We start from the raw sequence: 26,433 nt of genomic DNA on the forward strand, positions 1-26,433 counted from the left end.
GTTTATCTTCTAAAAACAAGGACTTTCTTACATAACGACAGTACAGTTACCAAAATGGGAAATCACCTTGATACTATTATCTGATCTATAGATATTACTCTGATTTCACCAGTTGTCCCAATAATGCGAGGAATAACTTTTTGATTTGTCAGATTCAACAAATACGAATGAAAAGAGTGTTAGGAAAATAAGCAAGCTTTTAGATTGATGTTAGAGCATTTGTAAACAGTCTGCTTTCCTAAGATAATTAATGGACATAAGTCTTTGAGTATAGTTCCCTCCTCTGTATCCTGCAGTTAGACTTTGAAGTTTGGAGAGATTAGGGGGTAGACTACTTTTTGTTTTTGCCTTACAACCTCTTCCCATGCCTGATGGAATAGTAGCCCATGCTCCAAACTTTCTTTGGAGGAATCTTGGCAGTATTTTTCTTATTTAGCTTTATCTATTTCTCTCTTGTCTTTGTTTCATACTTACTAAGCATGTGCTGGGCACTGAATTAAAGTGCTGGAAGTCTGTAGATGTAGTGATTATGATGGTTTATTCTCAAATAGTTTGAGCAACAGCCATTTACAAATATTTCATAGTAAATGTTTTATTACTATATTTGATGTAGGGGTGTAAAAGTAGCCCTTCATAGACCCTAAAAAACAAACAAAACCTCATTGGTAATTCTTAAAAAAAAATTTTTTTTTAAATGTTTACTTATTTTTGAGGGGCACCTGAGTAGCTCAGTCAGTTAAGCATCCAACTCTTGATTTCAGCTGAGGTCAGGTCATGATCCCACAGTTAATGGGTTCCAGCCCCGCATCGGGCTCTGTGCTGGCAGTGCAGAGCCTGCTTGGAATTCTCTCTTTTCTTCTTTCTCTTGTCTCTCCCCTGTTCTTCCATGCTCTCTTAAATAAACTAAATAAATAAGAATAAATGTTTATTTATTTTTGAGAGAGAGACAGAGTGTGAGCAGGGGAGGGGCAGAGAGAGAGGGAGACACAGAATCTGAAACAAGCTCCAGGCTCTGAGCTGTCAGCACAGAGCCCAATGTGACTTGAACTCATGAACGGTGAGATCATGACCTGAGTCAAAGTGGGAAACTTAACATACTGAGCCACCCAGAAACCCTTCATTGGTAATTCTTAAACATGTCTTAAACATTTCTTAAGGTATGCCTATAGTGAGGAAGGCATATCCACTTCCTCAGGTCCTTTGTGTTTATTGTTCCTATTGCCTTAATTCCTCTTGCCCAGATAGCTGCATGGTGTGTTCCCCTACTTTCTTCAGATCTGTGGTGAAATACAAATTTTCCTGACCAAATAACAATTACCTTTCCCTTCCTTCTTTCCATTTTTCCTTTATTTTTCTCCATAATACTCACTGCCATTGACATACTGTTACTTTTACATGTTTGTGTACAGCTTTCTGTTAGAATATAAGCTCCATGAGGGCAGGAGTTTATCGGTTTTATCACTGAATCTCCAGAGTCTTAAACAGTAGTGCCTTGAAATAGTAAGCATTCAGTAAATATTTGTTGGTTAAATACATGTGCTGCTATTCTGACTGTAACAGACTTAAGGAAAAAAAAACATTTCTGAGGGAATTAAATGTTATAACTTTAATGCTTTTTCTGAATAGAGAGGTTTTAAAATTCCTTTGTTCTAGAACTTTTCTTTTAAAGGTTTATATTCTATTCGGTTATTGGTTTGGTTGTACATAAGGTTCTTAGCAAATAAGATACTGAAGAGAAACAACTGTAGTGTGTTAAAAGTTGATTTTTTTTTAAATAAAACAAAAATATTCTTTTCTTACCATTTAATGTCAGTTTTGTTTCAGACGAATTGTAGAAGAAATTAATTACCTCTGTTGTTGCAGGTGATCTTTGCACTTACAGGGCTTTTTTTGTTTGAGGTTGTTTTTTGTTTTGTTTCCGTTTTTGTTTTTGTTTTGTTTTTAAGATGGGAAATTTCTGTGAGCTCAGTTTTTAGTAATCATAATTGCTTGGCCGCTATCAATGCTTCCTATTCCAGCCTCCAGGAAGTGATTGATTAAAACAGCATGATCCTTCTAATCAGCATTGTAGTGATTCTTTGAAGCTTGTAAAGCCACTTAGGAACTGTGATTATCAAATGTCATCCCTACATGTCATCTTTAACAGTACTGATGCTACTTTATAGGAAAACATGAATTTGAGGTAGGTTAACCATAGGTGACTAGGTCATACCAAAATATGTTACTTTCAGATTTTAATAAAAGGAATATTTTAAAGAACATTTTATTTCCTTCTTAGTAAAACATTGTATGTTAAATAGTTAATATTTAAAAAAAATCATTCTGTTGAGTGTATTTGCTGAAAGAAATGGTTTGACACTTGTTGAAATACTACTTATGGAACTTCTCTTTAAACTTTTTGGTTTTATGCTGAAACCTTTTTAATAGCACCTGCATCCATGACTTCTTGCCTGACATTTCTGTGTTTCTGCCAGGGCTCTATATCCTGAGATCATCAACTAGTATATTCTCAACTTCAACTTCTACTTCTACTACTGGCTGCCATTCTTTTTTTCTGGTAAAGTAAGGGAAAAGCAATAAAAATAATGTGTGATGTTCATGTCTACATTTAAAGAAATGTACACAGGATTTTTAAAAAAAATTTTTTTAATGTTTATTTTTGAGGGAGAGAGAGAGACAGACAGAGAGATACAGAGCACAAGTGGCAGACGGGCAGAGAGGGAGACACAGAAACCAGAACCAAAGCAGTCTTCAGGTTTTGAGCTGTCAGCACAGAGCCTGTCGTGGGGTTCGAACTCATGAACTGTGAGATCATTACCTGAGCCAAAATCAGACATCCAACCGACTGAGTCATGCAGGCACCCCTACACAGGTTTTGTTTTTTTTTTTTTTTAAAAACAGCCTTATTGTGATATAATTTGCATACTATAAAGTTCACTTATTTTAAGTGTCTAATTCAGTGATTTTTTTAATGTTTTAACAGAGTTTTGCAACTATCACCATAATAAAATTTTAGAACATACCGTTACTCCCAAAAGACCCCTCTTCATGCTTATTTGTAGTGATTCCCCTCCCTGCAACATACATGTACAGGTTCTTTTGCAAGGTTGTAGTTCACCTGTTTACAAGGTAGAAAACATGTTTTCATGGGTTGTTGCTTGGTTTTCTTTCTGATCAGCAAGACCTAGCTGACCATGAACAATGAAAGGCTAATCAGAACTTTTGGGTAAAGAACAAAAGGCCTTGTGATAGCAAAAGAGAGAGCTTCTTCCTTGTTTCATGTTTGATTGTGGACAATATTTTTATGCAGGCTATTCTCTTTAGTATCTTTTTTCTTTTATTTTTTAAAGTTTTATTTATTTATTTTGAGAGAGAGAGAGAGCAAGCAAGCAGGGGAGGGGTAAAAAGAGGGAGAGAGAATCCCACGATGTGGTGCTGAAACTCAGGAACCATGAGATCATGACCTGAGCCGAAGTCAAGAATCAGGTGCTTAACCCTCTGAGCCACGTCACCCTGGAGCCTCTCCTTTTTTTTTTTTTTTTTTTTCCAGTTTATTTATTTATTTTGAGAGAGAGATACAGAGAGTGAGAGAGTGGGGGAGGAGAAGAGAGAGGGAGAGACAGAATCCCAAGCAGGCTCTGCCTTGTCAGGGCAGAGCCCAGCGCGGGCGGGGCTCAAACTCAAAAACTATGAGATCTTGACCTGAGCTAAGATCAAGAGTCAGACTCTTAACCAACTGAGCCACCCAGGCATCCCATCTTTAGGATCCTTTTTTTTTTATTATTAAAAAAAAATTTTTTTTAATGTTTTACTTATTTTTGACAGAGAGAGAGACAGAGCATGAGCAGGGGAGAGGAGGGTCAGAGAGAGAGGGAGACACAGAATCTGAAGCAGCCTCCAGGCTCTGAGCTGTCAGCACAGAGGCCGATGCAGGGCTCGAACTCACAGACCGTGAGATCATGACCTGAGCCAAAGTCGGACGCTCAACTGACTGAGCCACCCAGGTGCCCCTAGGATCCTTTTATTGTGTGTCCCTTTCCCTAGGCATCCACTACTGTGATAGTGTGTTATGAAAATACTCTTTACAGCTCAGTTGATTTTTGCCCTCCCTCTCCCCTGTCTTCCCCCTTGATCAAAATTCTCTATCCTTTGCAATTTCCTTCTTCAACAGATCAAACCAAATCCACTTCTACTGCCTGTAATCTTGGGGATCATGGGGAAAGAAATAAAGTTAATTATAATAATGTGGGAAGCATTGATACTTCTGGAGAGTTGAAAAGATTATTTGCATCTTTAGTCTATATTATTGGCCTCCACAGTAAGTGAGTTGGCATTTCAAAAAGTTGACACAATGAAGTAAAAGCAGTCTGCCAGTGTAAAGGAATTTTGTTTGGAAGGTTGGAAATATCATAGTAGGAGATGGAGAGTTTCCATAGTTGCATATTGAGATATGTCCGCGGCATCGTCTTGGCTCTTTCTCCCCCCTTTCTAGCATTTAAAACCCTAAATTTCTTACTTCTGAAAATGGTGTGGTAATATTTCCTACCTCACATTTATTAGGATTTCGTCAGACAGTATATTTGGAAATATGGTGAACGATGTCTTGAATATTCAGTATGGTGGTGGTTTCCTCTAAAAGAACCTTCTAGCAATTTTGGCAGCAGTAACTCAGGTGGCTCAAGGCCTTAGCTATCATTTGTAAGCTAGAGGCTGCCTACATTTTTATACCAGATGTTGTGCTGCATCCAGAAATCAATAAAATGATCCTTTTCTTAAAGAGATCACAGTTTCTCAGAAAAGATAGCTAAAACAATTAACTGCAAAACATTGTGATAAATGTTAAAAAATTTTGGGGGGAATTGGAGAAGGCTTTATAGAAGAACCAGTCTTAGAAATTACATTTAGCAGTTAATGTTGTACTCTCCGTTCCTTATCTTGTTTTATTTTCTATTTATATAAAGAAAATTCAAAGTAGTTTTTCTGTTTGCTAGTCTATCATGGTAATCAGAAACTTAAGAGAAGTTCCTTCTCAGATGAGAATGCAGTTTCATCTTATTTCTCAAATGGTACAAAAGCTACAAGACAAGTTTATTCAGTATATTCACTGATGATGGATATGAGTTAAGGTGCTAATATTAGTGAGGCCAAATAACATCTTCTGTTTACTGGAGCTTTTAGTGTGATTGTGGTTATGAGATGAGTAATATTAGTTTAGTTGATGCTAGCTTATTTGTGTTGCTTTTAGTGAAATAGTGATATGGATAACTCAAAATAACCCAATATTTGAATTTCAAATAAACTTTTGATTTTTTTCTCAGCAGATTTGATTCCTAGTATGTTAAAATAAATTTTCACAATTTGAGTCATATACTCAGTAAGAGTAGTGAAAACAGATAAAGAAATATGCTGAATGCTTGAGTTAAAGCCTTGTCAAGAATATTCTAAAATCTTGCTATTCTAAATGTGCTTTGTGTATGGCAACATGGGCATCACTGGTTGTTTCTTAGGAATGCAGGATGTCAGATGCCATTCCAGGGCTACAGAATTAGAATCTGCATTTTCATAATATCCCTAGGTTTGTGTATGCACATTAGAGTCTGAGAGATACTGATCTAGAACTGACTTTGCCTTTCCTTAGCTTAGTTTGAGATACAGCTGCTACAATAATTAAACCTTCCAGGTAATTACCTATTTTTATTTCTCTGTTTATCTTAGATTTTTGTGTAAACTTCAGAACAAATAGCTGGAAGTATTGTAAGTGATGGAGAATGGGGAGGCAACTCTAGCTAGAACAGTCATGAGAGTCCTCTGTAAGCAGGTAGTGTGTGAATTGAGGCCTGTACAACAAAGTGGGCCAGACATGTGAAGACCCAAGGAAGAAACATTTGGGCAGAAGCAGCAACAAATGCGCAAGCATGAAGGCCAGACAGGGCATGTATAAATAGTATGTGAGTGGGAGTGCTATGGTGAACTTGAAAGTGCTATTAGAAGCCTTCTTCAGAGTCAGGGTAAACCACTGAGCCTGCCATAAGGCCTCCTGCTATCATCTCCTGAAGCTGTCCCCAAATACTTTTAATACTCTAGCCTCCAATCATACCAAAGTCTTCTACCATACCTCACCTTTGTTAACCTTTGCCAAGAATGTGTGTTGGTATATTCTGTGCCTACTGCCTACTAGTCAGCGTTTAAATATTTAGATCAGGCTTTGTCACCTATGTGAGACCTGCATGCCTTCCAGCAGACTTTGTCTCCTTAGTTGGAGACATTGCCCCTTATGTATATCGCCTTATGCTAAAATTGATACTCCATGTTATAATTAAGATTTATCCATGTTGATACATGCAGGTTATTCATTTTCAAATTGTATGGTGAGATAATCATACTAGTGAACATATAAGTTATTTCCAGTTATTTGGAAACCATGCTGCTATAAATTTTTTGGTACAAACTTCTTAAATATACATGTATTAGTTTCTTTGTGTGTTTTTCAGACATATTCAGCCATGACCCAGAGAAACATTTTACAGCATGACTTGATTTATGTGTGTACGTGTGTCTGTATACACATATATGTAATCGATTTTTTTAAAAAGTTGAACAAAACTGTATTTACCCTTTGTGTGATGAACTTAAATCTTTCTTCCTTCTCTTCTAAAAATAAGTACTTATTGAGATTAATGAGTTGTGATGTGCCATATAAAATAGCTGCTGTAGGGTATGTTATATGTGAGTGTGTATGTGTACTAAATATGCCATATTACATATATAGCTTGGTAAACCTATGTGTATGTGTATCTAAGCATGTGTGAATAGATTGCCTTGTAGAAGGGTTTATTCATCTAGAACTTTTACTGGATTTCACCAAATTGTTTTTTAAGTGGTTATACCTATTTATACTTGGCTTGGCCTCCTCACTCTGGGAACTTAGCTTTTTACTTTTGTGTCTATGGTCTTACAATAGCATTTACTTGGCAGAGTTGGTAAGTACTCATTGAATAGTTTGGTGAATGAAAATTAGGATTTCATACCAGTACTTGAATGGCTGCCATGCTGAACAGTTATTATTTTATCAATTTTAGGTAAATTTTACAAGTCCAGTGTTATAGAGTGAATAACCCAATTTTAATTTTGGTTAGGCTTTTAAAAGTCTATTTTTGGTAGTCCCTGGGTGGCTCAGTCAGTTAAACTTCTGACTTCAGCTCAAGTCATGATCTCAAGCTCAGAGTTCGAACCCCACGTTGGGCTCTGTGCTGAAAGCTCAGAGCCTGGAGCCTGCTTTGGTTTCTGTGTCTCTCTCTTTTTCTGCCCCTTCCCCACCCACTGTTGCTCTCTCTCTCTCTCTCTCAAAAATTAATAAACATTAAAAATTTTTTAAAAAGTCTATTTTTGAAGGTCCCTGACTATATTAGTTAAAATGTGGTAACTGTATTCCAAAGAAAGATGCATTGACAAAATTGCATTATTATTTCAATTGGTAAAAAACGATTGGGGCTAACATTTCCAGTAAGTGATAGCCGTTTATTTTTTCCTTGCAGGAATCAATAAAATGGTTTTTTATAGTTGTATGAAGCTGTATAAAACCTGAACATCAGTTAACATTTAATTATATCTTGCTTTTTGTTCAATAGTAAATGGCCATTTTTTTCTATTACTGCTAGCATGATTCTTGTACAGTGCTTTTATACATTTGATCCCTTTGTCATCTTTGGTTATTGTAGAATGCACCACTCTGGTGCTACAACTTTTTACCTGTATGGACAGTTACTATCACATTGTGCAATTGATGCTTTCTAATTCATTCAGTCATAACATTTGCTGCATCAAAAAAAATTGTGCTATAGAGAAAAGTCTCCATTTGTATTTGGCTGTGAGTCTACCATATTCTGAGGGGAATCATTCTATTTTAAGAACAAAAATGAACGAAGCCACACTTGGAGAGTGTTGAAAATCTTTTCCCATCAGCTCTGGACTCACTGCAGTTTTGGGAGTTGTCTTTTTCTAGAGGAGGAAAGTATTGCGTTTTGATTTTCAAAGTTTCTTAGTATGACAATAACTTGCACTTCAGTAGTGCTTTAAAACTTTCAAAGTATTTTCCATACAAGACTCACCTAAGAATGAGGCAGCCAATGTTGACTATACTTAACATATGAGAACCTTGTTGAGAACCTTGTTACTAGTCCAGGAAAGTTTATGCAGTTCACTGGTGGCAGAGTAGGTTGAATACAGGTCTTTTGGTTTCTAATTCATTTCGATGCTGTTAGCATCAAACATTTAAATAGAATATATCCTAGATGTTTCTCAGGTTATAGGTATCATTTCTGAAATTTAAAAGCAGGATATTTTGGCATAAATTATACATGCGTAAACTACCTCTTAAGGAATTTTCGAGAGGAATGTGTGTAGTTTTACTGCATTGTAATTACTGAGTTTGGTGTTATTTTGTAGATTTAACTCTCACCTTTAGATAAAAAGTATGCACTTAAAACAGAAGTCTAATGTTTTAAAAAGCTTGGTTTTTATTGATACCTCTTACTGTATATAGTTTTTTCATAATCAAGTGATTTATAAAAAATCAATTAAGTATATGTTTCTGAATAGTTGACAAAATTGCCAGATACTACTTTTATTTTTCCATTTTTACTTTAATTATATAAGCAATATACGAAAATAATCATAAGTAGATTTAAAATTATTGAGAAAATACATTCAAAGATATAAAGAATAGTATAGCTAGGGCTTTGTATTCTTGTATCCTTAATGTAAATTTCTGTACAATTTTTTTCAGAATTTTTTAACCATGATCCAAAGAACTAATATTTCATAACATACCTTAGTTCATATATAACCTTTCTTAAATCAGGGTTATATTTGTGATTTATCCATTTTATAGACTTCTTGAGGCAGATGTTATTGTCCCTCATTCTTTCTAACAGTTGATTAAAAAGTTTTCCCAATGTGTTGAATGTAAAATGGGGGTTGTTGTAGTTTTAAAGGGCATTTTCCCTAACTGCTAGTGAGATCATGCATATTTTTATATGTTTATTGTCCATATATTTCTTCTTATGTGAATTACCCATTCATATCTTTTTGTATGTTTTTCTTTTATGTTGGTTGTCTATTTCTTACTAATTTCTACATTTCATTGAAAACTCCTTAATTTATATTTGTTGGCAGTCTTTTTTTGTTTTTATTTTTATTTATTGTGAGAGAGAGAGAGAGAGAGAGAGAGAGAGAGAGAGAGAGAACAAGCTGGGAGGGCCAGAGAGAGAGTAAAAACAAGCTGGGAGGGCCAGAGAGAGAGGGGGACAAAGGATCTGAAGCAGGCTCTGTGCTGACAGCAGAGAGCCTAGTGTGGGCTTGAACTCACAAACTGTGAGATCATGACCCGAGCAATACTTTACACACTTAATAAAGAACTTACTTTATACTGTGGGACATTACTGGTCCTGGTTTAACTATGCTAGTGAAAACACTATTCACATAAATTAGTTTTAAATTCTTAGGTTTGGGAAAGTTTCTAGAAACGCAAAATTAGTAAACTCATTAAGGTTCTTGAAGGTTGATTTATAACCTTGCTGCCAGTGCCATTGTAAACTTTGAGCATGTAGAATTTTGTAAGGCTCCATTGTAATTGTATAAAAATCAGAGTGTCTCACTTAAATGCTGTCATAATATTTATTTTAGTTTTTAATATTTATCTTTGTTTTTTCTCCTTAATTAGGTCCTCGATGGGCTTCCTGGAATATTGGTGTGTTTATTTGCATCAGATGTGCTGGAATCCATAGAAATCTTGGGGTTCATATATCCAGGGTCAAGTCAGTCAACTTAGACCAATGGACACCAGAACAGATACAGGTAAACATTTCCTTTCTGAGAGACTATTTAAAATATTTAAAATGAGGGGTGCCTGAGTGACTCAGTTGGTTAAGTGTCAGACTTCGGCTCAGGTCATGATCTCCAGGTTCTGTGCTGACAGCTCAGAGCCTGGAGCCTGCTTCAGATTCTGTGTCTCCCTCTCTCTCTGCCCCTCCTCTGCTTGCACTGTCTCTCTCTCTCAAAAATAAATAAGCATTAAAATTTTTTTTAAAAAATATTTAAAATGAATTTAAAATCTTTAATCCTTCTTATATCCAAGGGTTAACATTGCAAAGTAGTATATTAAAATGATATGTGCCACATATACAATTTGGATGTTACTTGAATTGTCCACTCACAAATGTTTATTTCTTTTTGGGTATGTAGTGAACTCAGTTTTTAGTCTATTCTTACCTAAAATGTTGACTTTGAAGTCTTTAAAAAATGAATTCCTTTTCTTTGTGTTGATGAAATTAGCTGGTATAATTCCATACTCTGTTTTGTTATTCTGTCAGTAGAGGGAGCCTGGGTAAAGATAAAGAATAAACCACCTCTTGCCTAAGAACTGACTTGAAAGATTTCCCTTCTGTACAGAAATGTTCTTGATTTTCAAACAGGGCCCAATAGTTGGAAGATAGCCCAGTTAGCAAATGTTCTAATGACTGATGTGGATTGTTTTGAGTGGTTTAGCATTGTTAGAGATAAATCTGTAATTTGAAGGGCTTGCCATTTTTATAGTGTGACAGTCTTAAATTCTCAAAATCTTTCTAATACTTAAGGATAACTGCTAAAATAAAAATATTTACTTCTACTGGTTTTAATTTGTAATTCACAGTGAATTTATACTACTTTTTCTTATACCCTTTTTGAACTAGCCAAGTATACAAATATATATTGTTGAACTTCAGTGATACCCCTACATGCCTCCAATCAGAAAACACCAAAAAGAACACAAAAATTGGCACGGATAGGGTGAGGTAAGGGTGAAAGAATAGAATACAATACTGAGGGGAGTAGATCATATAAAAAAATAAAGATTTGGTTAAAAAAAGTAAAACTTTTGTACTAAAGACCTGTTTATGCCAAAGTATATTCTAGATAGAACCAAGATTTAAATATTTAAAAGAAATTAAATCTTAGAAGTATTTGGAAAAAATAACAGATCTTTAGGCTGTAAAGTCAAACAGAACTCATTTAGTTCACTCTTAAGGTTTTGAGGTTTTTGCTGGCTAGGGCATAAAGGAAATATGACACTTTATGTATTTTCATGATCCTTGAGGAGAAAAATTATTTGTTCTATCAAGGAAGCATAGCTTTTTGAACATTGCATATAAGGCACTGTTCTTGATAGCATCTCTATAGTAACTTTGGTAACAGATTTCAAATGTTTTTTCTTAAGTTGTCTTCAAGAAAATGTGAAGTGTAGCTTGAAAATGCAACTTGGTGTTTGTATTGGGTTATGGAGGTACAAAACATTCAAGACCCAAGGTATATTGCCTTTTAATGGTTCATTTCACACTAAGGATAAAACATGAAATCCATGGACAATTCAGTTCTCCAGAAATAATATTTGTCTCAAGTAAGCTGTTAAAAGGGGTTGAATGGCAGTTTATTTGAGGTAGACAGCTGTTCTTTTCCTGTAGCTTAGAGCAGAACTTCCCAGTCAGAGGGCTACAGTTTACTCATTTTCTGTGGAATAAGTTACCGTCAACAACAGCAAGATACTGAATTATTAAAAATGGAAGGCTTTTGAAAACAATTATTAAGTAATACACAATTTTTGAAATTGTATTTGGACACAATTTGAATGGTTTTCAACTGTCAGTTTCTTGAAATAAGAATTATTCTTTTGGAATGCAAGACTTTCGATGAGTATCACCAGAGAATGCTCTGTATGACTTCATATACCACACTGCTCCTCTTAAAGATCAGATCTTCTGTGATAAGAAATAAGGTTAGGATGCGCTCAATTAAAAATTAAATAAGTAGACAATGAAGTTTTAGTTTTAAAAAAAAGTATGGAGAAAAAAGTATAGAGAAGGTTAATCACACAGACAAATGAGCATGACATCTAATATTCTTGTGGTGGGCCTTGTAAGTACTTGCTCTTTAAAAATCATTCTGGGACTGCTGTTCTATAAAAATCCCCCAAGGTTCCATTCTACAGAGCACAACCTTTATCTTAACCTAGAAAATTTTAAGGCAACTGATTCTAAAAAGGCAGTAGAACAAAGTGATTTAGAAAGTTGTCTCTAGATAGTTAGGTTGCCACAGTTAGACCTGGATGAGCTTGACAGGATACTTCACCTCAGGGTGCCTCAATTTCTTCATTTATGAAATGGAATAGTGAGAGTATCTACTTCTGTAGGTTGTTGTGAGGATCAAATAAGTTCATATGAGGAAAGCATTTAGAACAGCACTTGATACATTTTAAATACTCGATGTTAGCTTATCAGTTATTAGTAGTATTCATTCATTTGTTCATTAGGTAAAACCCTCAATACTGCTGCCTTGAATATCTTTCTGATCCACGCAACATAGCTTCTTAGTAAATCCACTGTGATGAATTGGTTGTTAAATGTACTACTGAGTAAATAAATAAATTGACTCGTGTGGTATTATTGAGTATAAATTACTTTTTTGAGAATATTTGTGAAGTATAATTAATTCATTTTTAGTAATATTGCATGTTAAGGCATTTTGAGATGATTAGGTGATCATATTGGCTGTCTGTTGAGGTTGCTCCTATTCAAATTTAAGTTTATCCTTTTGCCTGTAATGGTAGGTATGTTCCATTTAATCCACTTCTATTTATACCTATGCATTTTATTTTTTTACTTAAAAAATTGAAGTATAATTATAGAGACAATAATTTACAGATATAAGTGAGTTTTATGTGTCTTGGCAAATGTCTATACTGTGTCACCAACACCCCAATGAAGATATACAGAGCATTTCCGTTATCCTAGAGAATTTACTTGTGCCAATTTAGGGGCAACTACTACATTGATGTCTGTACCTTTAGGTTGCTACACGCTGAGATTTTTATCTTTTGGATAAGGAAGAGTGAAGATCACAGTGTTTTAGTGTTCCTTACTCATATGACATTTTATAAGAATTTCTTTGATTTAAAAAAGAAACAAAACTTGGGAGATTATTATTTGTAGAGAGAATTACTCTACTGCATATAGTTCTACCCTATGTCTTCCCTTACCACCCCCCTGCCCCGCCAACATTTCATGAAAATTATGCTTCTAGTTTTCAAAGATGGTACTTAGTTTTGGGTAGTTATATATATTTTTAGATCTTTAATAGTAAATGTGGAAACATGATTTAATCTCTGAGCCCAGTCAGACTATAAGTAAAAATGTTCTTTTTTGTATCTCTGTAAAATGTAACTACGTAATAAGTTTTGCTTCAAAGCTTCTTATCAACTGATATTATACGTATACCATATTTATGTCAGTTTTTTATATACATGTTGTGAGTGTGTGAACCAAGTTTTAGGACATCTGTCATATATCATAGCTGTGTTAAAATAGCTATATGCTTATTTTTGAAAGAAAATAATTTATCTACCAAAACTTACTTTGATTTTTATTAGCATGGAAATAGAGTTACTCACCTTACATTTTAATCAAAATTCTTTTTTGAAATGTGGTTCATGGTCAGATTAAATGTCTTTAATTTTGAGTTTATTGTCAGGCACTTTTCAGATTTTTGGAAAGGACTATGTACTTTTATAAATACCTTTTTAAAAAAAATTTTTTTAATGTTTATTTATTTTTGACAGAGAGAGAGAGAGAGAGACAGAACATGAACAGGGGAGGGGCAGAGAGAGAGGGAGACACAGAATCCGAAGCAGGCTGTAGGCTCTGAGCTGTCAGCACAGAGCCTGACGCAGGGCTCGAACTCACAGACTATGAAATCATGACCTGAGCCGAAGTCGGATGCTCAACCGACTGAACCACCCAGACACCCTTATAGCCTTTACTTTTTATTATGTACTGGTTTGTTAACCCCAAGTATTACCATTTTCCTACATTATTTAAATTTTTTAATTATTCATTTTTCAGTGCCTTATTGAAGGAGTTAAAATGAAGAATACCTTATTTTTTTTTTAATTTTTTTTTCAACGTTTATTAATTTTTTGGGACAGAGAGAGACAGAGCATGAATGGGGGAGGGGCAGAGAGAGAGGAGACACAGAATCGGAAACAGGCTCCAGGCTCTGAGCCATCAGCCCAGAGCCTGACGTGGGGCTCGAACTCACGGACCGCGAGATCGTGACCTGGCTGAAGTCAGCCGTTTAACCGACTGCGCCACCCAGGCGCCCCAAGAATACCTTATTTTTATTACAGAGGAACATTACTTGTGCTCTTGTTTCTTAGCTTACTTTGTGCAGAGTCTTGTAAATGGTACTAATGAAACATCTTAGTGAGATTTTGTCCCTATTGCAAAGTATACTCCATATATTTGGTATTTATCATGATAACATTTGGACCACTTTTAATACTTTATAAATCTTTTAGTAATATTCTCTCTCAGGTTGTTTACTACTGACTAGTGTCATTTATTGGTATGGTACTTAGTATTTTCTTGGGAACACCAAGGCCACACAACTGAAATTTATTGTTTATAAAGTATATCATGGGGAACTTCACATTTGAAATTGCCAGTCTCCATAGATACATGATTTATCCTTAGTGAACTTGCCTTCGACATTTGTAGGCATTTTTACCCCATCTTAATATCTTTACCATTTTTACTTTAGCTTTGACTATATTTTGGCTGGAAGGAAAGGTCTTTATTTTTTAAATGTTTTATTTATTTTTGAGAGAGAGAGAGAGAGGGAGCGAGCAATCGCAGAGTGTGAGGGGGGAAGGGCAGAGAGAGAGGGAAACACAGAATCTGTAGCACGCTCCAGGCTCCGTGCTGTCAGCACAGAGCCTGACCGGGGGCTCGAACCCATGGACAGTGAGATCGTGACTTGGGCTGAAGTGAGAGGCTTAACCGATTAAGCCACTCACGGGCCCTGAAGGAAAGGTCTTTAAATCCAACTGTTTTCACATCGTTGTTTCCGATTGTAACAAAAGAATAGAAGCTTTCTTTCCTCTCATTCCATCCAACCCTAGTGTTTTTGCTTTGACTTGCAGCTTTTTGTTTTCTTGTTTTAGGGACAGAATAGTAGGGGGTTGGCTGCTAGTTTCTCTGCCTTTATTTTCATTTGCAGCTTTCCTTCTTGCTTTTCCACCTAAGAATTATACTTATTTGGAGGCATATTTAAATTCTTTCTTTTTCTTTGAAATGTATTACTCACACCCTTCTGCCATAAAAAAGTCTTCCTAAAATACCATCTTCCCCTCAACACACAGCTCTTGGCTTGTTCAGCCACTGAACATTAATTAAGTACTCACAGTGTGCCAGGCACTGTATTCTAGTGACTAGCTCTAATCTTCCTTTAGCAGTTGAATTTCTCAAGCAAGATCTTTACCCACTATTTCATTTCTTTACCTTCTGCTTCTTTTAACTCATTTCTAGTCCCATCATTCTGCTAAGTATGTACTCCTAGAGAATACTAGTTTACCCCTAATGGCCAAATCCAACTCTCCTCCCTACTCCTTGGTCTTCCTGCTTCACTTGATACTACCCCCTGCCTTCTTGAACCTTTTTCTTTGTAAAAGAAGTTGAAGTTATTATTCTACATCTTTTATTTGGTTTATTTAGTCTCCCTTTTTTTTAATGTTTTTTGTTTTTTTTTTTTTTTTACTATTTATTTTTCTGGTTTTTTCCCCCTTTTGGACATTTTCTACAGTTTTGTCTTTAGCCCTATTGTTCTTTAGTCTTTCTCCATAGGATAACCCATTTACTCTCACAGATTCACCTGTTATTTTTTTATGCAGATGGTTCTCCCCTGTCTTTCCAGTAGTGACTTCTATAGTGAATGTCAGTTATTTTTTACATTGCCTGTTAGAGACCTTTGGTATTCATGGATTTATCATTCTTAAGAAGCCTTGGATATCTTTGATATGAAGTGATTGGTAACTTTCCCAAGCATCCATTTTAATTGTATTAATTGTATGTTCTATGAGGCTGGAGTTGGCCAATTTAGTTGATTCCATAGCACTGGAATTTCACATGGCTTTACATATCTGTTCATCTTTGTGTATTAAGTAATTCTTGTGACATAATTAACAATTTTGTTGCTTTATGAAAAATGCTTTGCTATGAAACAAAGGAAGCTGGCTATTAATGCGACGATAGAAATGAAGAGAAATGAATAGATATGACCAGGCATTTTTTTTTTGTCAGATAACATTATGTGTTTGAGTAGAATAAAGAACAGAATATCAAAATTAACTGTTGCTCTATAGCAGTATCAGTAAAACCTCTATATGTTTCATATGGAAACAGGAAAAAAAGATTTATGAAATTGTTTCAGTGTTTCAATGTAGGAAATTTTGGCTACAGTCATAGTTATTAATGGGTAGCATTTATAAATGTTAAGATTGGAAGATGCCTAGTAAGCAGCCTGACACATTTAAAATTTAAATAATAATCTGGTTGTTCAGACTGGTTTCTTAGTTAATGTCATTATTCTGATTAATCTTAAAAGCTTGTGGTGTCCTTTGGTTCTTACTTCTCTCTTTTGTGTGCCTCTATATTCCATCAGTTCTTAATTCTTTTGTTGCTTCTGTTGCTTTCCATTCTCATTTCTCCTGCAATGTCCACAGCTCTAGCTTATTCCTGATCTTCCTATTCACTGTCACCTCCCCATCACTTTTACCTACCACATTCAGAATAATCTTTCTGGAACATTGCTTTGGTCATTTGACTTCTCTTCTGAGAGATTTGTATTGGTTCTCCTCTGAGAATCATAAAAGTTTTATTTTCCTTAAATTGGTAATCATATACTTCTGCCATCTGGCTTCATTGTGTGTCTGTGACCTTACTCCAGATGCTCGACAGCAGATCTCTTTGGCTGTGTAGAGACAGCTGTTCCAGTTGAATTCTTCTGGTGGTGTGTATGTTTGGTTTTTGTTTTGGTTCTGCTGTTGTTGGAAATGTTTTTTGCATATTCCTTTTTTCAAACCAAATCTCCATTCTTTAAAACCCAATAAATCCCTACTGTAATAAAGCTTCTACTAAATATGACTTGTGCCTAATTATCTACTACCATATATTGTTATTTACCTTTGTGCATGTCTGTTGGGTTAATTGTAACCTTCCAGTAGTTAGAAACTGTATCGTATGTGTATTTGTAGTCCTTGTGATGGCCTCCAGAATGCTGGGAACACAGTATGTGCTTAATTTTTGTAATGGCACACTGAGAACAATCTTTGATTTGATATAATTCTGTGAGATAATGTTTGCTATAGTTAGCACTGAATGGGGTAAATGGAGAAAATGAAAAAAAAATCAAGCATATGCTCTCAATTTGTCCTATATTATTTATACAGTCTCTCTCTTTTTTTTTTTTTTTCATTACCTCTGTCCTTTTCTTCCCATGTTCCTATATACTTTTAAATTCTCCACATACAGTAGCTGTAGGAAGTATAACTTAAGCTAGTGTGTGGAAGTTCCAAGGTAATATATGCAGGTACTTGAAAGGCAGTACTTTCTAGTATTTCAGGCCATCCAAAACTGAAACTTATTGCCTTGAAAAGTAATGATTTTGCCATTATTGGAATGGTTTGTGCAGAGGCTGGGCAACCACTTGGAAATCTGTAGCTGGGATTCAAGCACTGAATGGGCAAATGAGAAACAATTTAGATGACGCTGAAGTCTCTTCCATTCTTGATCTTGAGATTCTTTGATTGTATGTTCAGTCTCTTTGGTTACCACAGAAATTGAAATAACACTTTAATTATTTGCGTTTGAATAAGAATGGTATATTACAGTTAGAGATGTGATTCAACTTTTTCCTAAAAGCCAAATTCTACCTTCGAGGATAAAAATTCCTGCACTCTGGGATAAATCATAAGAAGGTGGAATGATTCTCAGATTAAGTGAGAAAGACAAGTTATAGAAGTGTTTTGAACAAAGTTTTGTTCTTTATGCTTTCATAAGGAAAAAAATCACTAGCTAAATGGATATAGATTTCTATTTTAACCTTGTTATTCTTAGAAATACCTGCTGTCAGGTAGCTTGGTAGCTTTTAGTTTAATTTAGTAATAGATTTGTGATAGTATTGACCTGCTTGTCTTAATTAATTAATTAATATTTTATTTTTTAATCTTTATTTTTTTTACATTGTAATATCATTTATTTTTTTCAATATGAAATTTGTTGTCAAATTGGTTTCCATACAACACCCAGTGCTCATCCCAAAAGGTGCCCTGCTCACTACCCATCACCCACTCTCTCCTACCTCCCACCCCCCATCAACCCTCAGTTTGTTTCAGTTTTTAAGAGTCTCTTAGGCTTTGGCTCTCTCCCTAACCTCTTTTTTTTTTTTTTTCCTTCCCCTCGCCATAGACTTCTGTTAAGTTTCTCAGGATCCACATAAGAGTGAAAACATATGGTATCTGTCTTTCTCTGTATGACTTATTTCACTTACCATAACACTCTCCAGTTCCATCCACGCTGCTAAAAAGGGCCATATTTCATTCTTTCTCATTGCCACATAGTATTCCATTGTGTATATAAACCACAATTTTTTTTTTTAATATATGAAATTTATTGTCAAATTGGTTTCCATACAACACCCAGTGCTCATCCCAAAAGATGCCCTCTTCAATGTCCATCACCTACCCTTCCCTCCCTCCCCCCCCCCCCCCCCCCGTCAACCCTCAGTTTGTTCTCAGTTTTTTTTTTTTTTAATTTTTTTTTTCAACGTTTATTTATTTTTGGGACAGAGAGAGACAGAGCATGAACGGGGGACGGGCAGAGAGAGAGGGAGACACAGAATCGGAAACAGGCTCCAGGCTCTGAGCCATCAGCCCAGAGCCCAACGCGGGGCTCGAACTCACGGACCGCGAGATCGTGACCTGGCTGAAGTCGGACGCTTAACCGACTGCGCCACCCAGGCGCCCCGGTTCTCAGTTTTTTCAAGAGTCTCTTATGCTTTGGCTCTCTCCTACTCTAACCTCATTTTTTTTTTCCTTCCCCTCCCCCATGGGTTTCTGTTAAGTTTCTCAGGATCCACATACGAGTGAAAACATATGGTATCTGTCTTTCTCTGTATGGCTTATTTCACTTACCATAACACTCTCCAGTTCCATCCACGTTGCTACAAAGGGCCATGTTTCATTCTTTCTCATTGCCACGTAGTACTCCATTGTGTATATAAACCACAATTTCTTTATCCATTCATCAGTTGATGGACATATAGGCTTTTCCCACAATTTGGCTATTGTTGAGAGTGCTGCTATAAACATTGGGGTACAAGTGCCCCTATGCATCAGTACTCCTGTATCCCTTGGGTAAATTCCTAGCAGTGCTATTGCTGTGTCATAGGGTAGGTCTACTTTTAATTTTTTGAGGAACCTCCACACTGTTTTCCAGAGCGGCTGCACCATTTTGCATTCCCACCAACAGTGCAAGAGGGTTCCCGTTTCTCCACATCCTCTCCAACATCTATAGTCTCCTGATTTGTTCATTTTAGCCACTCTGACTGGTGTGGGGTGATATCTGAGTGTGGTTTTGATTTGTATTTCCCTGATGAGGAGTGATGTTGAGCATCTTTTCATGTGCCTGTTGGCCATCTGGATGTCTTCTTTAGAGAAGTGTCTATTCATGTTTTCTGCCCATTTCTTCCCTGGATTACTTGTTTTTTGGGTGTGGAGTTTGGTGAGCTCTTTATAGATTTTGGATACTAGCCCTTTGTCTGATATGTCATTTGCAAATATCTTTTCCCATTCCGTCGGTTGCCCTTTAGTTTTGTTGGTTGTTTCCTTTGCTGTGCAGAAGCTTTTTATCTTCATGAGGTCCCAATAGTTCATGTTTGCTTTTAATTCCCTTGCCTTTGGAGATGTGTCAAGTAAGAAATTGCTGCGGCTGAGGTCAGAGAGGTTTTTTCCTGCTTTCTCCTCTAGGGTTTTGATGGTTTCCTGTCTCACATTCAGGTCCTTTATCCATTTTGAGTTTGTTTTTGTGAATGGTGTAAGAAAGTGGTCTAGTTTCATTCTTCTGCATGTTGCTGTCCAGTTCTCCCAGCACCATTTGTTAAAAGGCTGTCTTTTTTCCATTGGATATTCTTTCCTGCTTTGTCAAAGATTAGTTGACCATACGTTTGTGGGTCTAGTTCTGGGGTTTCTATTCTATTCCATTGGTCTATGTGTCTGTTTTTGTGCCAATACCATGCTGTCTTGATGATTACAGCTTTGTAGTAGAGGCTAAAGTCTGGGATTGTCATGCCTCCTGCTTTGGTCTTCTTCAAAATTACTTGGCTATTCGGGGCCTTTTGTGGTTCCATAAGAATTTTAGGATTGCTTGATCTAGCTTCGAGAAGAATGCTGGTGCAATGTTGATTGGGATTGCATTGAATGTGTAGATAGCTTTAAGTAGTATTGACATTTAACAATATTTATTCTTCCAACCCATGAGCACAGAATGTTTTTCCATTTCTTTATATCTTCTTCAATATCCTTCATAAGCTTTCTATAGTTTTCATCATACAGATCTTTTACATCTTTGGTTAGATTTATTCTTAGGTATATTATCTTCTTTATTCTACAAATATTTTCTAATTTTTACATTTAGTACTGTAATATAGCACAATTTTTTTCTTAATTTTTTTTTAATGTTTATTTTTGAGAGAGAGACAGAGTGCGAATGCGGGAGGGGCAGAGAGAGAATGAGACACAGAATCTGAAGCAGGCTCTAGGCTCAGAGGTGTCAGCACAGAGCCAGAAGAGGGGCTCAAACTCACAAACCATGAGATCATGACCTGAACCGAAGTTGGACACTTAACCCACTGAGCCACCCAGGGGCCCCTTACAGTGACTTTTTAAAATTAGTTTTTCAGTGTTCTGTCTCCTTGTTTGAGTATTTTTCTTTAGTGACTCTCTTACATGTATGTTGGATCAGGGTGCCTAGGTGGCTCAGTCGGTTGAGCGTCCGACTTTGGCTCCGGTCATGATCTCCAGGTTCTGTGCTGACAGATCAGAGCCTGGAGCCTGCTTCAGATTCTGTCTCTCTTTCTCTCTGCCCCTCCCCCCACTCGTGGTCTGTCTGTCTCTCTCTCAAAAAATAAATAAAACATTAAAAAAAAAGTTAACATGTGTGTCAGATCTTGATTGCTTAACTCCAGTATTCATCACTTTCTCTTGGATTCTTCTCATTGCTTTTTTTTTTATTAAACTTTTTTTCCTTTTTCCTCTCTAGTTTTTTTTTTTTTTTTTTTCTTCAACGTTTATTTATTTTTGGGACAGAGAGAGACAGAGCATGAACGGGGGAGGGGCAGAGAGAGAGGGAGACACAGAATCGGAAACAGGCTCCAGGCTGTGAGCCATCAGCCCAGAGCCCGACACGGGGCTCGAACTCACCGACCGCGAGATCGTGACCTGGCTGAAGTCGGACGCTTAACCGACTGCGCCACCCAGGCGCCCCTCCTCTCTAGTTTTTATCGGCCATTATTTGTTGTGTTTATTTGTTCTCATGTTCCATTTATTTCATATTCATTTCTGAAATATTTTCCTTTTATTTCTAATTCCTGTTTTTATTTTAATTCTGATATTTTGAATTTCTGATTTAGTTCTTTCATAACTTCACATGTCTTTTAACTCATTTTACATGTTCTTTCATATCTTGCATATGTTTTTTGGCTTGTTTTGAATTAGTAGGTGTACAGTGTTGATCTGTTTTCTGAGTGTATTTGTTCTAGTGTGGATTCGTTGTAGAGATGTTATTCTGCTTCTTATTCTCTTTTTCTTCTGATAACTGTATGAGATTTGACCTTGATTCTTTTCTGTTGATCATTTTTATGTAGTATTGGTTTTCTTTACCTTTAAAAGGAATTGAATTTTTTTTTTTATTTTATTTTTGAGACAGAGACAGAGCATGAGCACAGGAGGGGCAGAGAGAGAGGGAGACACAGAATCTGAAGCAGGCTCCAAGCTCTGAGCTGTCAGCACAGAGCCCGATGTGGGGCTCGAACTCACGGACTGTGAGATCATGACCTGAGCTGAAGTCAGACGCTTAACCGACTGAGCCACTCAGGCGCTCCACTTTTAAAAGGAATTGAGATTCAAGATAGCTTTTCTAACTGCACATTGGTTTTTGTGTAATGTTTAAAAATAAGGCTACTTGTTTTCTGAGATTTTTTTTTTGCTCTGTTCCCTTTTCCCACTTTTATCTCAAGCTTTTCTTTTATTTCCATTTTTTTAGTCCATTTCAATTTTGAATCCTTTCCCAGGACTTTCTCCTCAGGGTGGGGCTCTCTTCTAGAAGGGAAATTTGGTGGTTATGTCATGAGAATTCATAGGGGCTAGATTGTTTCCCCCCATTTCAAGCTTATTGTAGACCTTTTGCACATATTTGCTATTGGATTGGGTAAAACTCCTTTTCAGTTTCATGTGCATTCTTCAGACTGGTTCACTGTAATTTCCAGTTTGTATGTCTTCACTGTTTTATTGTTCTGTTTCCAGATCCACTCAGCTCCCCATTAGTGGCAGACATCTTGCAGGGCAGTGGTTGTTAGTGCCTTGTCTCTACCAGATAGTGTTATCGGGTTTGTGGTGATACTCTATCACCAGGTTTTGTTGTAAATATATTCTATGGGTTTTTGGTTTTTCTGTCTAGTTATTATTTTCTTGTTGTTTGTTTTTGGTGAGAAGCTTCTGGGAGCTTTAAAACTGTGAGAATTACAGAATTCCTATGACAAGCAATATTTTATAGAATAAAATTCCAGGTTAATAAAGCTAATTTGAAGAGCTCCATGATTTCATTACATCTGACCTGCTATGTATTAGAACATTATTTAATCTCTCCACGTTTTGACCCATGGCCTCATGTGCATTCTTTTAAAGTTGATTGAGATTCACTTGTATTGATTCCCTGCCAGGATCATGAAATGTGTCCTCAAAGAAGAGCCGAGCAAGGGGGCAGCTTACAGTGTTCGGTTTATGTGTTGCCTGTATGTGCAAAGTGAGATGAAGAAAGAAATGTGATACTGTCTGCAACAAAATTTAATCTGTGAAGTTTAATAAGAGGTTTGCATTTTTAAACAATACATTTGAGAAAAAGTCACATGTATTCTGAATTTGTGCAAGATTATGCCCTGTATTTTCCTCTTGATTTTTAAATTGATTTTGAGGTTTTAAGGTTAAAAAGTCAGTAGTAGTTTTTAGAATTATCTTCCTAGTAACTGTCTGTAGTTCTTTGGGTCGAAGCAGTGAACAAGATGTTACTTAGATATTAGACATTACTAAGATATTATTTAGTGCAAGTCTTTATCAGTTCAACTCTGTTCATTTTACAGTGCCTAGTCTAGATAGAACTGAGAGAGTAGAACTAAAGGAATACTAAACTATTTGAAGAAAAAGGCTTGTATCTCCATATAGAGTGCTATATTTGGTAGGAAATTGTTATGTGGCAGTGAATGAATATCTGTATGAATAGATCATTTTAAAACATTGTTATTATTCATTGCATATAATATTTATAATATTTTAGAGGTGTAGTCACTGCTCTTCCTTGCTTTGTGTGACTATAATAATGATAGAAGATGGCAGACATAGTCAGGCTGGGACTCTGTAGACCTGGGTTCTAGTTTTGGCTTTGTTAACTAAATGGTGGGTAATCTTTAGAAAATCACTTAGTAGTGACTCCTTTCTCTTTAAAAAAAAAAAAAAATCATCAGTATCCAGTGCTATGCTAAGTTCTAAACATATTTTAAGGATGTCTCATTGCTATTTTTATAGTGACCTTTATTTGTTTATGAATTTCTGGAAGCATATTACAGAGTACACAGGGTCTCCTGGGCAGAAAGATGGAGAAAGCATGTTGTATTTGAGAAAGTGAAGTAGTTTCCTGTGACCAGAGTATTGGGTGCTGTTATATATGTCATAGGAGATGAAGGCAAAAGTTTCAGTGGGGAGTTAGTTGGTTTGGTCTTGATCCTATCACTGATAGGGGGAGGGGATAGGGATACATCAGGGAATTCTTAAAATATAAATTGAAGAGTGATGTTTAATGGTATGTTCCATTTAAGAACCTACATCTGATGGACTTGTTCCTGCAGTGGCCAAGGCAGTGAGTGACTAGATCTTAAACTAAATTGGTGGTAATGGGGGAGGGAGGGGAAGGCTGTAACAAATAAAAAAGAGTTAGAGTCACTAAGGCTTCTGACAGAAGAGGGGAGAGTCCAGGATGATTGTTGAGCTGGGCCTTAAGTACCTAGGATGAAAGTAGTGGTTTATTCCTAGACTTCAAATGGTATGGATTTCATAGTACAGATTAATAAAGACTGTGATGTGAAGCTTTTCCAACTTTGTTATAATGGTGTTTAATTTTATTGCTTTAAAAAATACATTCTCTGAATTTGTAAGAACTAGCAAATGAAAATTGGTACCTCTAATTCCACATCATCATTTAAAATTTTTAATTTTTAAATATGTGTGGTTTACTTACTTTGTACCTAGAAACAACAATTAAAACAGAAAGAGAACAATTCCCCTAAAACACAATTTTATGAAACCTGGAGGAATGGACTCTGTATTAAATATTTACAAAGAGTTCCTGAGACCAAAAATGGTGGCCCTTCTTTTCCAGCAGCTGGAATCCAAAAGATCTTGAAACCAGTCCTGAAAAGCTTGCTCCTATGCAAGAAATCCTGGTGGCTTTTGAGAGGAAGATAGAGAACTATTCTGGAAAATTTCAAGTGGTAGTAGAGGTGAGTCACTGACATGAAGAATTTATCCAGGGACTACAAATACTCATTTCCTCTTTTTTTATTAACGTTAAAAAATATATATACGTTCAGATAAGGCAGTTTGAAAATCTTAGTCTTTGTGTTCTGAAAACTTTAATGAATAGAATATAGAACAAGTAGTATTCCCTTGCTCACATAAAATTATATATATGTTGAAATTTTAAGAAGCAAAAGCAGATACATTCAATGATTTAGTCTTTAGCAACAGTTCTGTTTCTTTAAGAAGATGATACTGAGAAAAGGTATCATAAGTAAATCATAACTAAATCACAAGTATATTTATACTTGGAGCATAGGATATACTTGCATGGGATTCTTAAAAATGTATTAATTTCATTTGGTTCATAACCTCTTTGATCACTAGAACACTTTGTTTTCCTAGTAGGAGTGGATGCTCTCATTCATGCTGCTTGGATACCGTAGCTAAGCTTCTCTGAATAATATTTTATTTAGAAACAATGCAGGATTAATGTAGCCCCCTTCAAATTATTCATTGTTTTGGGGAATGAGAATTATATGGACATGGCACAAACTTCAAAGGGTACAAAGTGTGTAAAAGTAGTTTTCCTCTCGTTTCTATTCCTCAGTCATCCAATTTTCCTCTGTAGGAACAACCATATTTATTAGTTTGTTGTGTAGTTTTCCTGAAGTATTTTATGCATCTGTATAAACATCTAGGTAGTACACATTTTTAGCTGTTTTCATATCTTACACAATAACCTTTAATCTTGTAGGTGAGACTCTTCCCCACCCCTCAGAAAATTCAGAAGAGTTTTAATTTATATCGCTTTACCTTTCTTCCTCTAGATTTGGTGTAGACATGTAGCACCTTTCCATTACACACTAACTTGTAAGATTGTATTGATTATTTTAATATTTTGCATTTTTGCCATTGGGATTTTAGAAGATCCACTTGACACATTGTAACCTTATCATTTGAAATAGAGCAATTAGCAATCTTAGTCCTTTGTTTTGTAGCTGCTGTTCTTTTCTCCACTTATTCCATTTTTTTTTAAGTAGCCAGTAAACTCCAAAAGGCCAGTCAGTACACACATAAACATTTATGAAAACTATGCAGGGAGCTTCCTGTATTAATACATTAGTGTGAATTCTAGCTTAACTATTAATGGCTTTTGACCTGGTAATTCTTAGTATCTGAGGGAGAAAGTGCAGGAAACATAGGGACAGATAGGAGGTAGGTTGAGAAAAGAGAAAGAATGCACAAGGTGAAAGAGAGGGGATGTCCAAAGAGCTATCGTTCTTAAACATAGCCACTGAACCTGGACTTGACCGTTTTTGGCTTTAGGTGAGCTAACAACAGATAGAAGTCATACCCTGAAGTAGTTGTATCACTTAGTTGGATTCCAGAGTATTCTGCTTTCCAATATTTTGGAAGACTGAAGAAAGGAAAAAAATTAGCAACTTTTATTCTTAGGAGAATGAATCATTAACTTGGAATTTTAGGTGGCCTGTCATTTATCTTCCGTTTACTATTATTTCCTGATATTGATAAAGATGTGGAGGCACATTTTGTTTCTGTTTGTTCCTGTTACTTCTTACCTTCACACTTATTTCAAGGCTCTTTTTTTCACTAAAACTGATTTTGTGGGGGGCTTAATTTTTTTTTTTCCATTGGAGATACCCCTGTTGACATGAAATAGTGATTTTTTAAAAATATAATTTATTGTCAAGATACAATGTATC

The 26,433-nt window shown here is 35.9% G+C and overlaps 1 protein-coding gene across 2 annotated transcripts in view; it reads left to right on the forward strand.

Annotated features, from left to right (window-relative positions):
* Positions 1 to 26,433, forward strand: part of SMAP1 (small ArfGAP 1) — a 202,700-nt gene that overhangs the window by 36,756 nt on the left and 139,511 nt on the right. For both annotated transcript variants that reach the window (XM_047860688.1, XM_047860690.1), the window contains exon 2: positions 9,722 to 9,855. In XM_047860688.1, coding sequence (XP_047716644.1) covers positions 9,722 to 9,855 — 134 coding nt within the window. The remainder of the gene's footprint in view (positions 1 to 9,721; positions 9,856 to 26,433) is intronic.

Source organism: Prionailurus viverrinus, chromosome B2 (assembly GCF_022837055.1).
Source record: "Prionailurus viverrinus isolate Anna chromosome B2, UM_Priviv_1.0, whole genome shotgun sequence".
In the NCBI taxonomy this organism is placed as follows: Eukaryota; Metazoa; Chordata; class Mammalia; order Carnivora; family Felidae; genus Prionailurus; species Prionailurus viverrinus.